Source organism: Melanostigma gelatinosum (genome assembly GCF_949748355.1).
Source record: "Melanostigma gelatinosum genome assembly, chromosome: 14".
Lineage (NCBI taxonomy): Eukaryota > Metazoa > Chordata > Actinopteri > Perciformes > Zoarcidae > Melanostigma > Melanostigma gelatinosum.
The window spans coordinates 20,696,441-20,711,446 of NC_136647.1; the positions used below are offsets into that span (position 1 = coordinate 20,696,441).

Consider the following 15,006-nt stretch of genomic DNA (forward strand, 5'->3'; position numbering starts at 1 on the left):
GCAATTTCTTTACAAAGTGAAACGAGTAAACGTGTTATACATGTAACTTTCTGTATGAGATACAACATTAACAGTGTGACTGAGAGGAAAGGTCAACAGGTGACGAGCCGTCATTCAGATGGTCCTACAGGACAACAAGCAACGGTACCAGTAACAAAGACTTGTTCTTACACTGCTATTGTCCAATCCGCCAAACAAGAAATGTCAGAGTTGAATCAGTAACGTCCAAACAAACGGGTAAGTGGGCTTAAAAATACTTTTGTCCGAAGGACTTTCAGACCCTGTTAATATTTAGCTCAACATTTGACTGCGTTAACTGACAGGAACAGGAAGGAATGAAGGACCAGTCGTCCAGTAAGAGACTGAACAGAAATACCTCCCGAGTGACATCACCTCAAACGTAGGATACCTTTTACATACTGCATATAGATATTGATCATTACCTCCCATCACTCACTGTCCAAGGAGATGGTCTAAATTAGATGCAAGTATAATGTGGCTCACAAAAACATGTTTTATAGATCAGACTTTTTGCAAAAAGGGTTCAACAAATCTGTAATGTGTGTGAAAAAAGGTGTTGGCAGCTAATCGAATGGCTTTAGGGGTTTCGTTTGCACATACAGTTTAAACAGTACCATTCAGAAACAGAGCAACAATTACTAAAGAGTGTTGGGGAGATTTAATACATGTCGGGGGACTTTAAAGACCTTTTTAAGGAAGTTAGTCACCCAAGTACGAGGAAACTGCAGACCTGGAAGTTTGTAATGATGCCCATAAATTAACTTGGTATAGTTTTCCCGTAAATGTATTAAAAATAGATGACCAGCTATTTACTACCTGCGTTTTATGAAAAAGCTGAATTATTAGATGTTTGCAGCAATTTTCAAAAATATTTGAGGTAATTTCCAAAGCGTTACTTGCTCATTATCGCATATTTACCATGAATTTTGCGGAGCTGTGAAATGAAAGTGTGACTTAAATATATTGTGCATTTGTTTGATGGGTATGTTTTGTATAGTATTTGAATAAACAAAATGCATCGTTTGTTGAAGGCGTTGTGTATTTGCAAACCACACGTGTGTTTTTCTGAATCCTCGGCGATGGTTGTGGTTATTTTAAGCTTTGGCAGGAAATAAGCTCCACGATTATAAGCAACGAACAATTCAGCTCCGACTGGTTCCGCACTGCAACATGGACAAGTGCACCCAACATTACAGAGGAAATAGCAACATCTAGTGGGCAACTCTGAAACGACAACATTATTTTACTGTAGTATAACTTGTTTTAATTAAAAACAAAACAATGTAATATTGTGAAACTTCAATTAATGCAGGTCAAACGTTTAATCAGAGATCAATAACACAAAAGGTTTCATAAAAGTTTTTTATTTAACCATTTCAATTCAGGGTTAAATATTAATAAAGGTTTCATTGAACAAAGGAGTGTTTCAGACACTTGAGTCATGACGTCATGTATGGAGTATGGAGTACTACTTTGCTGCTTGGGTAAGGCCACGGGCACGAAAGCTGGAACAGAAGCATTCTTCACAGTAAGAAGGGTTTACAGATGCCTGAGCCATTTGGAGTAGACAGCTAGTGAACACAGTTTAACACGCAGTGTTTCAGGGAGACAGAAGTTCCTCCATCAAGTTTCCTACAATTTCTGGATGAGAATAGATGATGCGCCACCGCCTCCATTGCAGATACCTGCCAGTCCGTACTGGCCCGACTTCAGGCTGTGTACTATGTGGCCCACGATTCTCGCCCCAGACATCCTGACAGCAGAAAGAGAAAATACAGCATCAGTGATCAGAACATTTTCTCTATGTACATTTATATCTTGCTGAAAAACACTGAAAGTAAGCTGAAGGTAATTCTGAAGCAAAAATGGGATTGTCGGCTAAAGGCGAATAAAATATGCATGAAATCATACAGCCATCAGAGTTTAGTTCAAGTACTAAAGAAATACCCTTTACCTTTTGAAAAGGGTACCGTTTGGATAATTTGTCTGAACTTTTGTCTCTTACTCGACTGGATCTGATTAAAACAATTGCAGAACAACAATCTGTTTCCAGGTCAAAGGGAAGGAATGTACGGTGGAAAACACCGTGTTCCTCATTTCAGCTCTGTTCTTCCTGAAAGAAGCAAAGTGGTCGTGTTTTTGTTCTTTTCTCCTCATTCCAGGTCACACCCATCAGCCACTGGGAGTCTCTCAGCTGCTTACCCGATGGGGTGTCCCAGTGACACGGCTCCCCCGTTCACGTTGACCTTCGCGGGGTCGATGTCCAACATCTTGATGTTGGCCAGCACGACCACGCTGAAGGCCTCGTTGATCTCCCACATGGTGATATCCTCCTTCTTCAGCCCTGCTGCATCCAGGACCTGACACACAATGGAAGTAGCAGAATAACAGCATGTGGTTCAGGATGGGACATATTTTTGAACGCGATTAATATTAGTTTAACCTGCATTATAAAAATCTGATTATTCAGGTTCTCTTTTGTGCATTTACAACCACAATACACACGCATTAACATAGAAGTATTGCTCAATGGTTGTACGTCTCTGTCAACCAGTCAAGTTGCATTTTACATCCATGTTTGTCCAAAATGTCATCACTTCATAATTTTATCCCATCAGACTTGTGTGAAATTGTCATAATTACCATATGAATTGTTAAGTTAAATTCTAAATCAGAGCCTCCGCAATTCCAGGTGACTGTTTGTGGCAAATATGAAGAAATTCCCTCGAGTTGTTCCTGAGATACGACATTCCCGAGAATGGTACAGACAGACGACAACCAGAAAGAAGAATGCCTCCGGTCACGGCCGTGACCGGAGTTGAGGCATAAATTTGTGAAAGAAGAGAATACACGAGGAATATATAAAGCCTTCCAGGGTAACTGCCATGCCAACAGTTCCATCAGCTCCTGGGATGACTTCATTAAATGTATAACACACAATCGTAGAAACTGCTCAGAAAAGAGCTGAATTGCTAAAGATGTCCACAGACGGACTTCAGGATCATATTGGAGCAGAGCCGGGCATTTCATAATGTATCAGTGAAAAACAGTTGATCAAAATCCGATCCTTTGCCCGGTACAGACTCCTTCATTATACTTTTCTTCATCAACTGTACCTCTTTTGAAAATCTGGCAGTACATGAGTACAACACTAACAGTACCATAGGACTGTAACTATTTGGAGCTCAGAGTTACAATATACACCGCGCCACTGCAGTCTCTTTGTGCTGGTCACTCTATGCACCCACCTGTTCTGTTCTGTTTGGGTAGGGGGAATTATTTATTTACCTACTTTTATTCCATCTATGTGTATTTTTTCATTTTTAACTTATGTCATTTTTTGTAATGTTTAATGTACTGTGTTCTGTATGCTCTGCACGTTCTCTTGCATTGTTAAAATATTCCCCCAAAAAAATCGGATCCTTTCATTACTGAACAACTGGAGCTATTCACTCCACATGTCAGCGAGTACGAGTGTTAAAGGTCATTTGCTGATCGTGTTTGGGACGCCCGGGTTGTTCAAATACACGGATTGGCTAAACTCTGACACGGAGCAGTCTGTAATCTGCAAAGAACAGTAAACAAACAGTCTCAGTTTTAGCTGACACTGTCACCAGATGAATTGACAAACGTGTCTGGTGACGGATCATATCAGCAGTCAATAACGTTAGCCATCAACATTTAACCTGCTGTTGTAGGCAGCCGCTATCTGTACTCAGACCCGTGTTCTATAGTCTCAACTGGGCATGGGACAATAAGTCACTGTTATCCTGGCCAAAATAATTGTCATTCATCCTGATAATCATTAGAAAATGCTTAAAACTCTTAAAATGGCACTAAAACATAGTGGAATCACTTTACCTTACCGTTTTGTTAGGAAACAAACATTGTTATTGCATCGCATATAGGATGCATCTTTTTTTAGTGAACATATGTAGTAAAAAACACAAAGGTAAACAAGGTAATCATAAATCATACGGTCCTCCCGCATAAGGATAAAAACAACAGTGCGAGTTTTTCCTTTCTTGCATAATAACTCCTGTAATCCAGCTCCATCACTTCTGTACCGTGATAGGGAGCCAGACAGCTTCTTCATGTCACTCATGAGGATATTTCTGATTATCTTGATAATGGAAATTCACCACGATCAACTTGTTGATGGTTTTGAATTGTGATCCCTAGTAAAATCCTATGTTGTCCGATCCCTACACGTCATTTCTCTCAGCAGAGCGCGTCACATAAATTTCAAGAGTCATATCCTCTCAGATTAACTTTCATCCACATCACCTCAACTGCTTAAGCTGATTTTGAACAATAGTTCAGTTTTGAATCAGGCCAGTCAGTAAACATATTCAATCAGCATTTAGGTCAATTTAAGCATGAGACCAGATGTTACTAAAAGCTACTACTTACATTGACCTGGACTCACCTTTGGTACAGCGAATGCAGGAGCAATGGGGAAATCAATGGGCGCAACAGCAGCATCAGCAAAAGCTATGGAAAGAAACATTACATATCAATCTTGCGATGTAATAATTACTATGACAAATAAAAAGGTCCTGTTTAATGATTTGGTAATGGGAAACACAAGTTTTATTGCAATCATATTTAAAACCTCACTTTCAGTTAAGCTCTGCAACAACAGCTTAGAGTGTGTGTGTGTGTGTGTGTGTAAAGCTTACAGACGATCCTGGCCAGCGGAGTGATGTTGAGTCTCTTTGCAGCATCCGCTGTCATTAAAACGAGAGCGGCTGCTCCATCGTTCAGTGTGCTGGCATTGGCCGCCGTCACTGTGCCTGAGGAGCAGGTGAAGAGAACAAAATGTACATTCAAATAGAGTAATGATTACCATCATTACTTTTCCCTCCAAAAAATGGTTTTGCAGTTGAAATTGACAAGAGCATGAGATTACATTCCAAAGAGAATTGGCAGCAGGAGAGTACAACTTGAATACCAAGCGTAGTAGTATTATGAGTCACTACAGGATGGACGGTTCTGTAAATGAGTACGACAATTAAAAATGTGCAAAATGGAAGTACGTAATGACAGCATCGTTACCATTCTCTCTCTGGAACACGGTCTTCAGTTTGGGAACTTTGCTGAAGTCGACCCGCCTCCACTCTTCATCCTCGGACACGACCACATCAGGTTTGCCTGCAGAACCATATCCACATCAGATATGCTCGGCTATATTTAGCAAACTACCAACGTTCACGGGCCCTAGACCATCTCGCTGTACCTCTCTGGGGAATCCTGACCGGCACGATCTCCTTGGCTAGCGCGCCGGACTCGTACGCTGCTTTGCTGCGGCTGTACGAGCCGATGGCGTAGGCGTCCTGCTCCTCCCTGGTGATGCTGCTCTTCTTGGCTGTGTTCTCTGCACAGTTGCCCTGTTACAGGCAGCGAGGCCAAAGCAAAATCAACACATCAAACATGAAACCAACCAAATTACACATCCAAGTTCAGTGATGAAAAGAAATGCCCAAAGTATAAATGTATAGATCCTCTTCCTCCTCATGCTCTATAAACACACACTGCAGGAAATTACAGAGGTTTTGCTCCAGACACATTTATGTGGCAGCTACATGCTAATGTATGGTTAGGATAAATATTATATACAGCGGGTAAAATAAGTATTGAACACATCACCATTTTTCTCAGCAAATATATTTCTAAAGGTGCTATTGACATGAACTTTTCACCAGATGTCGGAAACATTTCAGCACGACATTGATCCCAAACACAGCCAAGGAAACTCAACTGGTTTCAGAGAAAGAAAATGAAGCTGCTAGAATGGCCCAGACGATCAGCTGACTTGAATCCAATAGAAAATCTATGGAAAGAACTGAAGACCAGAGGTCATAGAAGAGGCCCACGGAACCTTCAAGATTGGAAGACTGTGTGGAAGACTGGGCCAAAACCACACCTGAGCAATGCATGCGCCTAGTTTCTCCATACAGGAGGCGTCTTGAAGCCGTCAATACCAGCAAAGGCTTTTGTACGAAGTATTAAATCTATTTCAGGCAGCGTGTTCAATACTTTTCCCTGTGTCAATCCATTTTATTGCACATAACTTCATTTTTGAACGTACTTGTTTGGTTTTCTTTGTATGTATGGATTACTTGGGTCGTTACCGACATCTGGTGAAAAGTTCATGTCAATAGCACCTTTAGAAATATATTTACTGAGACAAATGGTGACGTGTTCAATACTTATTTTACCCGCTGGCTATATCAATTTACATTTAAAAATATACAACTGATAATTAATTAAGACTAATTTTCATCTTTCACAAATGTCTCATGTAAATATACAAGAAAATAATTTTTTTTTTTTTTTTTAAATACAAGTAAAAGCAAAAATATAGGGAAAAAAGGTGAATCCCCCCCCCCCCCTTTTTAAATAAATTGTACCAATATTTCAGAGTTTTGAACAAAGCTTCCCAATGAAATAAATCAAATAAATCCGTCCTCCTTTACTTATACACAATCTTTGAATTGGATTCCATGTCACTTCCTGCATCGGGTCTAAACCAAAAATTTAAATATATGACATGGTGATATTAGCTTGATAGTTACCATGTGGAATTTGTTGTACACGTCAGTGAGTCCATCCTTGACAATGAGGTCTTCCATCCTCACTCCTCCGTATGTCGGGGTATCTCTGGACATCACATAAGGTACGTTGGACATGCTCTCCATGCCTCCTGCCACCATCACGTCCTTAAATCACACAGACAGCCACACGCTTATATGCAGCAGCATCTACAGTCTATTGGTATTAGAAGTTCACTTCCACAGGATTTGTTAATTACAGAAAGTCTGTCAAAGAACTGAAAGATGTGTAGTCTATGATGACCATACTGTAACAACATGCGAACACAACTTGTTTTTGGTCACAACAAAGTTTTCCTGGATCTTGCCAGGGATCAGATTTGTGTTTTTATTTGCACTCGAGCGTGCAGAAGAGAGAGCGTATTCAATGCTAATGCTACCTGGTGTCCACACATTAGACTCTGAGCTGCCATCATGATGGACTTCATCCCGGAGGCACAGACTTTGTTGATGGTGGTTGCTGGAGTGCCGAGGGTCAAGCCTAAAGATACAACCAGACATATTTGAATCTGCAAAAAACAAATGAATTGGGGCGACCGTGGTGCACTGGGTTAAGAGGGTCGTCTGGGAACCGGAAGGTCAACGGTTTGATCCCCGACTGGGACGTGTCACGTGTAGCTGAGCAATACACTGAACCCCCGGCTCCCCGATCAATGGCAGCCCACTGCTCCCTACATACAGGGATGGGTCAAATGCAGTTGTCAAATTTCATGTATGTGTAAAATGTATATGACAATAAAAATAGTTTCTTCTTTCTTCTAAATAGATACAACTTATATTATCTTGACCTTCACTCAGTGCACAGGGGAACTGCATATTTGACAACGGTGTTATAATATTTCAGAGTAAACCGTCAATCATAGCTGTAATGTTTCTAATATGTAGCTCACGTTAGCTACCAACCTTCCTGTAACCTCTCATATGGTCTCTCTAAGCTGCTGGAGATAGACCTTGTGTCACCTTGGAGCTGCACGCTTTGTGTTTTCATAGGTCACAGCCTCGGTCATGCATGAATGAAGTGCAGCTTTCAGGTTATGAATGTAAATTAGCTGCTCACAGATAAGGCTGGGAGATATGGTCACAATCTTCTTTCCCGATATAGGTAATTTCATATCTAGACAACGATATACATCACGATGAGAATCTTTGGAATGAAGGTGACAATACACTGGTAGAGTCATACCTGCTCCAAGCAAGGCTTGTCTTGTGGGGGCCTGGCCTTCTCCTGCCTGAAGCACGTTGCCCATGTAGACTTCCTTTACCTCCTCAGGAGCGATTCCTACACACCAGGAACATAAAGTCAACTCACTAAATATACACAGAGCTATCTTCTCTTTGATGCAGCACTCCACCTACTCATGTATACAGGTGGTCTGCTACATCTGGTGTATTAGCTCAGCCATGCATGCACACACATATCACTGAACACGATCAGCTGATGTTACATCAAGGCCTAAATGAAAGCAGTTTTCTCAGAACAAAGTGAACCAAGCAACCAACACACCTGCTTTGTCTATGGCTCCCTTAATGGCGATGGAGCCCAGTCTGGTGGCTGGAACCGCTGCCAGGCTGCCTCTGAAGGACCCCATTGGAGTGCGGACTGCACTGACGATGAAAACTTCCTGAAACCAGGCATTATTAAGTCTGCACTATAAGTGTGCAGTCCTAACATTTAATTGTGATGAGGTTATAACAGTTACCGTACTCACATTGAGCGAAGGGCGAGACGTGTAGGTTCTTGAGAGGTACCTGTGAGCCTACAATGGCAGGACAAAGATGGGGATAAAGCATCTATCTCATCGTCACACGTTCCAGTAAAGTCTGCTGTTCAACCTGAAGCGCCTTGATATCATTCTGGGCCAAATTCAGTTTTAACTCAAGCTAGTAACGTGAGAAGCGTCAGAAATAGGTTAGCTATGCTAATAACAAGGGCGCACACAAACAGCTGGCGTTAGCAGAGTAAACACAGTAAAAGTGTTATTTAAGGTAACGTTAGGTGTCGTGTCGGTCAAACCTGTACCCGTTAAAAAGACCTCGTTTGGGCTTTTTATATTGTCAGTTAAGCTAGCTACTATTGGTGCTTTACTTGTTGATATCTTTAGTTTGTAGAGAAGCAGACTTTGTAACACCGTTGAGAAAAACTGTGACATTAGAACACTAAAGCGCTCGAGCCACTTTGAGTTCTCAGGTGTGTTCAAGCTGTTTAATTACTTTGGTCAAGGACGACACAAAAAGGTTAGCTGAGCTGTTGTAAGTGAACCACCAGGGCCTCGTGTTTCCAGACAGACGGTCATTACAGCATTCCTCTGCAGTATAACAGACGAACCCAAACGAATCATTTTTACACGCTTTCACTTACCAGGCGTTTACAAAATTGCGTACGCATGGTTAAAAGTCCACTGGATGACATTCTGGACCGTGAGATTCACACACTTGCACCTACTTCACCTTCAAGCATACAGCAGGAGGGTTAAACCGCTTTAGCCAATCACAGTAGGTGTGTTTCCCCGACGTCATCGTTTGCTAGGCATTGTGGTTGATGTAGTTTTTCACAATGACATCCCACAATACATGATGTGGAGTAATTGATTACATTATTTCAGCATTAACGGTCCGTGTACGTTTTGAATATATATATATATTATATGTGTGTGCTTATTTGTCTATATGTTGTATTTTTTTATATTTTAATCTCGTTTCTTCACTTTTTTTCCTCGTGTTTTTTGGAGAGACGGATGTCCCCAAAATGCAAACAGTTAAATCTGACTTAAAGGAAACGACACATCGGTACGATTAATCTCGAATCATATTAAAATTATTACTCTGACTTTTTGACTGTTGTGTTCTTTGTCTTTTGGTAAACTGTGATTGAGATTTGAGATGATTTTGGGCATTTCACAGACTAAATGTTTAATTGAGGAATAATAACTTAGGTTTTCTTCTTCTTCGAAGGTGTTGAATTGGCTTTACGTTTCTCTATCTGTGTTTTATCTTCACTTCCATAAAGCAAAGCTCAGGAATGAAGCTTCCTGAATAAATGTTTCCCTCTCACCTCGTTCATGGGACGTGTCTGAGGACGCGGACAGGACCGTCTGTGAATCCACCGTGGACAACTTTAAAGTCCCGCTGCACAAAGACCCTGAACACAACGCACGCACGCACGCACGCGCACACACACACACAGCAGATGCATAAAGTGACGTGTGGATGTTTGTAAAAACGTAAAAACCCAAAGTTTGGAATAATCTCTCACCTTATTGTCATCAGCGAACAGTTTCAGAGGCAAATGCAGCTCCAGGATTTCATTTGTAGACGGACTGAATCCTGCGACGCACACGGCTGGAAACACAAAGATAAAAGGTTCCGTTTGACTTTAAACGCAATTAACGCTTATTCTGTGTTTCAAATTTGCATGCAGACCAATTTGAAATGTAATATTTTCAGATAATGAGTGTTGCTAAAATGTAAAGTATGAACTCACTCTTCCCTGACGTCCACTCCACACCTGGGTGGGATGTTCCAGCTGATACACATGAAGATCTTTGTACCTAAAAGGTATTTATTTAGATCATTTTAGAAACATCACAATAATATTTACACATATATGTGGCAGTGTTAGGTTATTCTTGAGGGAAGTTTAATGTTCACATTTTGTATTTTATGGTAACATGCTTTTGCTCTTCAAGCCTGCAGTATTCACACCAGACTCCATCCAAAATATGACATTTATTGTTTCCCTATCTCAGGGCTAAGCACACCTACCGCAACAATAAAACATGACTTATTGTTCCTAATTAATAGAATCCACTCTTCAATTGGTAATGGATATATTTAACTTAGTCCACGGTAGATACACTTTAAACATGTTAAAACAAACATCTTCTTTTCTCACGTTTTCAGGGACTCGGCAACAGGAAGACAGCGTTATGTGACAAACTGAATTCGATTTACATGATGTGGTCTGTGCTCTAAGTAGAGCAACATAATGCATGCCTGCGAGTGTTCTCTAGCGCCACATAGTGGATACAGGAACTGGTGGAATATTTGCACATCATTTCCAGCGTCACACAGTCCGAGCATTAAAAATACGTCTAACGTGTGGGCATGCTGTCCGATGGTTGCAGAGATGTATGGTTTAATACGAATTATATTTGTAGTACGAGTCAGGTTTGATTCTTTTAAAAAACGATTCACAGTTCCAGATCATTCTGATCCAAACTGAACTCTAGAGCAAGAATTATTATTGACAATATAATGACCTTTTCAATGCATAGTCATCTGTGAGCTGTGCTGTTAAATTCACTTTAGGTAAACCAAGTGTAACTTTGACGAACAGAAAACTGCCCGTTTAAGGTTTCACTATACGTTATTCCAGCTTCAGATATATGCTGACTAAAGGAAACTCCTGTTGAGACAGCGTGTGGTGTACTTCTCTCATCAGTTCACCATGAAGCAACACACAGTGCAGTATAAAGTATACTTGCAAATTGCCATATTATCAGGTATTTATTACATTGAAAGATGATTGCTGGATTACATCAGACAGTTTGTTTTCAACAATGATAAAAAAAGACGACAAAAACTGACTTACTCATATCCAACCTTTCTTTTGAATGACCAATAAGTCACAATAAGTCACCTTTACAGTGAAACACTGTAAAGCAAATAAATCACACCAACTGGACATCAGTTCGTTTTAACACCTATTTATTACCACCATATGAGAAATTTGGAAAATACAAAGATCGGCTTATTTATACGTCTGAAAATCTCGAGGAATAAGAAAAATATAAAAGAAAACAAATATGAGGTTATATTGTGTATCACAAATTTTGAGAAAGGGACAGATTATGTGTTCAGATCAACAGAGAGCAGCAGACAAACAGAGTGTAACTTGCACGATAATGTTAATTCATACTATTGTGACAAGTCTATCTGTGGAGATAAAGATAGACAGAAGCATGTGTGAACTGAATAGAGACAGTAGACCATCGCCCCCGTGTGACTGCAATTAGAATAGAAGTTGCCTTTGAAAATAGAGAAGCCCTTCCTGCTCTTCTATAGCAGATCAGATCACTGCAAACAAACAAAAAAGATAACCACAGAGGCAATATTAATTGTTTTTTCTCTCTTAATTTGCTGATTTTGGAAGTGGTAAAGAGAAGAGATGCTCATCCGTGAGTTATATGCATAAAAAAAATAGACACCATATTCACAACGATAATCAATATTCTTAAGCAACCAAAACAAAACAACTTGTTTGTTGAGTACAAGTGGTTTAAAAGATCAGCGCTCACACATCCACACCAACAGAGCATCATCCCCTTCCAGTGCGACTTACAGAGGGGAAGAGGTGGTCTGAAGAGGTACAGAGAGCCGTCTGGCTGCAGAGGGGGGGGGGGGGGCCTCAGGACTAGCTTTAATAGCACCCTGCTGTGGAAGTTGCAGCTCCCCTTAAGCAGACTAGCCCCTCGGCCACGTCCCTCTGCCTCAGCTCGGTTTTGCCACACTGACCGCACCTGCTGGCCTCCCACCACGGAAGAATCCAGGAGAGCTCAAAGGACTTCCCACACTCAGTGACGCACGTTTGAGTTATGTGTGCACGTGTGTCTGATCTGCAAAACCTTTTACATGCACAGAAAAGGTACCCTAAAAAAACATTTGGTGAAGACAAAGAAAACCTATGAGACCAGACTTCAACATATTTCTATCTCTTCAGAATCAGGATTACTCTAAAGTCTACTGAGAAGCTGGGCAGGCGGGAGGGTGACAGGGAGGGGTGAAGGCGGGTGGAATAAAGGAGTGGGGGTGGGGACAGGTTAAGAAAAAACAGGACACAGGTGAAACATTAGGGAGGGCCGTCTAAGCGCGCTCCCCACGAATGCGGCGTGCCAGCTGGATGTCTTTGGGCATGATGGTGACACGCTTGGCATGGATGGCACACAGGTTGGTGTCCTCGAACAGACCCACCAGATACGCCTCGCTCGCCTCCTGCAGGGGGGGGGGGGGGGAGGTTTACAGATTACACTGATGTAGCTTTATCAATACATTTTGTGCACACACACAAACACACACCTGCAGGGCTCCAATGGCGGCGCTCTGGAAACGCAGGTCGGTCTTGAAGTCCTGAGCGATCTCCCTCACCAGGCGCTGGAAGGGCAGCTTGCGGATCAGCAGCTCGGTGGACTTCTGGTACCGACGGATCTCTCTCAGAGCCACGGTGCCGGGCCTGAAACACACAACAAAGCTCGAGCAGGTTAATTTAACCCGCTACAAGCTCATCAGGATTCATCTTCTGTACAAATAATGACATTTTGTCACTTAAAGAAAAAAAAGAAAGCCCCATTTCAGTTTCTGATCAGTACAGTGAATGTGAAATCAAGTTTTAATGCTGCCAATGTACTAGTGTCGTCACTCTGTGCAACCAAGAGGTTTTAGTAAATAAAAGTATAAAAACATAAAGCTGGATTTAAGATTTTCCAGTTAAAAATCCAGTTTAAAAAAAAGTTTTAAAACATAAAACTACAACATCCTTCTTCCCTCCATCTCATCTTGATAAAGACGGTCTCAGTGATGTTAAGATTTGTCCCAGAAATGGCTGTGTGTGTGTGTGTGTGTGTGTGGCATTACCTGTAACGATGGGGCTTCTTGACGCCTCCAGTAGAGGGGGCACTCTTGCGGGCAGCCTTGGTGGCCAGCTGCTTGCGAGGAGCCTTTCCTCCAGTGGATTTACGAGCGGTCTGCTTGGTACGAGCCATTACGACGAAGTATCACCTGTAAGGAATCGCAAATATATAACAGGATGATTAGTGTTGTTCACTCTATACTTCATACTTTTTCTCTCCGACATGTTTCAGAGCCGCTATTTGGACACCCTATTGACAATCATGTTGTCCACTGATGGTTTCTAAGCCAGCCTCTGATAACGCTGTACTGAATATTTAGCCTAAATGTGAATGCTTATGTTTGGAGCCCTAAAACTCACAAAAAGCTGCGAAAATATATGGATAAAATAATTATCAACATTTTAGTGTAGCGTGAATTTAGAGAACTTTGTGAGCTGTTTTAATATCATCACTATTTTCACCCAAATATCTGCATAAAATCTTATTTTTTAGTTTTCCTGCAGTACCAGGTAGCAAAGGATCTAGCTCAGAGTCCCGATCCCAATCTCACGAATTCGGGAGTAAAAAGTATAAAATAAATACCCACAACTGTATGCCATGTTGTTTGACGTTATCATGGTAACTTGATATGTTGCAGCAAAGTGCTGACACCATTTCAAGCCCTATCTCTCTCACACTCAACCATTTAGCTGGTCGAGTCAGCCAGTCCCTGAGGGTTCCGGGTTTGAGGCTTAGGGGGACAGGATTGGGACTTTGATGGTCAATCATATTTGACCTCCTGGGAAAACTTTTCACCGGTTTGTCAGCTGCAGACACACCGTCCCGAGCCAATACAAACAGTTTTGGATAAAGACCACACCAATCACACTGCTAAACTGGTCATATTCTCACATACACCAATCCGCCGTAGCTGTGTCGCAATTTAGGACCAATGGCGTGTCAGTCCTCTGGGTTTTAGGGCGGGACGAGCAGCCATAAAGCCGCAAGATTATGGCCGCAGACCCAAATTAACCTACCAATACACAGGCAATGAGCGGGACGGAAACTTTGATATTTTACCTCAAAATCAAACAACGTGTGCACACGAGACTACCGACAAAACGTAGGAGACAAGTGCAGCTATCAAATAAGCGTCACCGCGTGAGAGTCAATGGTGTATTAAAGCAGAACAGCGAAGTGTAAACCGCTCATGAAAGTGGAGCTGCTCTCTCGGTGGAAGTACTGAGCCGTGTTTCTCTCAGCCTGGCATCTGGGTAGCTGCTTTTTCTCCTCTCTACCGCGTCGAAATAACACGCCATTTCAGCACAAAAACAACTTTATCCGTCTAATTTTCTTTACAAAAAGGTGAATACTATTCTACGATTTAAAAAGTATGACAGAAATGTGACTTACCGAGGCTGAATTTAGCGATTTTTCTTCGCGAGAACACAAGTGAGTTGTGGTTGTCTGGCAGTGTCAGATATTTACTATCTCTCACACAATGGAAGCAGAGAGAGCAGGAGCAAAATGGCGGCCGTGTCAATCATCTGTCTCCCACAATGCAACTGCCAACATTTGTAAACATTGTAGCCGACTTAATGTCCTCAACAGTAACTTTTTGTCCCAAACGTTGTTTTTAATACAATGATACTAGAAACGCAACAACTATTATTCTTTCACCTAAGTATTTAGCCCAATATTGCGCAATACAAATCACAGAACAAAATGGGTCCAGAAATCGGGCACAATATATGAGCATAATTATG

The 15,006-nt window shown here is 41.5% G+C and overlaps 2 protein-coding genes across 3 annotated transcripts; both read right to left on the reverse strand.

The window, feature by feature from the left end:
* Positions 1-1,375: 1,375 nt before the first annotated feature.
* On the reverse strand, positions 1,376-9,114 carry acat1 (acetyl-CoA acetyltransferase 1). Its single transcript, XM_079283216.1, has 12 exons — positions 8,995-9,114; positions 8,345-8,392; positions 8,140-8,257; positions 7,819-7,914; positions 7,016-7,116; positions 6,600-6,743; positions 5,261-5,411; positions 5,080-5,175; positions 4,704-4,817; positions 4,451-4,515; positions 2,224-2,381; positions 1,376-1,774 (listed from the first exon to the last, which is right to left on the reverse strand). The coding sequence occupies exons 1-12, from the start codon at positions 9,043-9,045 to the stop codon at positions 1,654-1,656; spliced, it is 1,263 nt and encodes a 420-aa protein (XP_079139342.1). The 5' UTR covers positions 9,046-9,114; the 3' UTR covers positions 1,376-1,653.
* Positions 9,115-11,325: 2,211 nt separating this feature from the next.
* LOC306788328 (histone H3.3A) lies at positions 11,326-14,804 on the reverse strand. Of its 2 annotated transcripts, XM_079283809.1 has the most exons (4): positions 14,654-14,804; positions 13,266-13,409; positions 12,711-12,864; positions 11,326-12,626 (listed from the first exon to the last, which is right to left on the reverse strand). In XM_079283809.1, the coding sequence occupies exons 2-4, from the start codon at positions 13,391-13,393 to the stop codon at positions 12,498-12,500; spliced, it is 411 nt and encodes a 136-aa protein (XP_079139935.1). In that variant the 5' UTR covers positions 13,394-13,409; positions 14,654-14,804; the 3' UTR covers positions 11,326-12,497. The 2 variants fall into 2 exon arrangements, with proteins under 2 accessions (XP_079139935.1, XP_079139936.1); XM_079283810.1 differs by lacking the exon at positions 14,654-14,804 and having other exon boundaries at positions 13,266-14,540.
* Positions 14,805-15,006: the final 202 nt, after the last annotated feature.

Bases quoted from the DNA above. Each gene is read 5' to 3' on its own strand.
- acat1 (XM_079283216.1), bottom strand. From the start codon at position 9,045: ATGTCATCCAGTGGACTTTTAACCATGCGTACGCAATTTTGTAAACGC. The intron at 4,818-5,079 runs GTAACGATGCTG...CCTGCTCCTCAG, and splicing joins CGTGTTCCAGAGAGAGAATG to GCACAGTGACGGCGGCCAAT. The intron at 1,775-2,223 runs GTAAGCAGCTGA...TTCTGCTGTCAG, and splicing joins TCACTGGGACACCCCATCGG to GATGTCTGGGGCGAGAATCG.
- LOC306788328 (XM_079283809.1), bottom strand. From the start codon at position 13,393: ATGGCTCGTACCAAGCAGACCGCTCGTAAATCCACTGGAGGAAAGGCT. The intron at 12,865-13,265 runs GTAATGCCACAC...TGTGTGTTTCAG, and splicing joins AAGAAGCCCCATCGTTACAG to GCCCGGCACCGTGGCTCTGA. The intron at 12,627-12,710 runs GTGTGTGTTTGT...CCCCCCCTGCAG, and splicing joins CCGCCATTGGAGCCCTGCAG to GAGGCGAGCGAGGCGTATCT.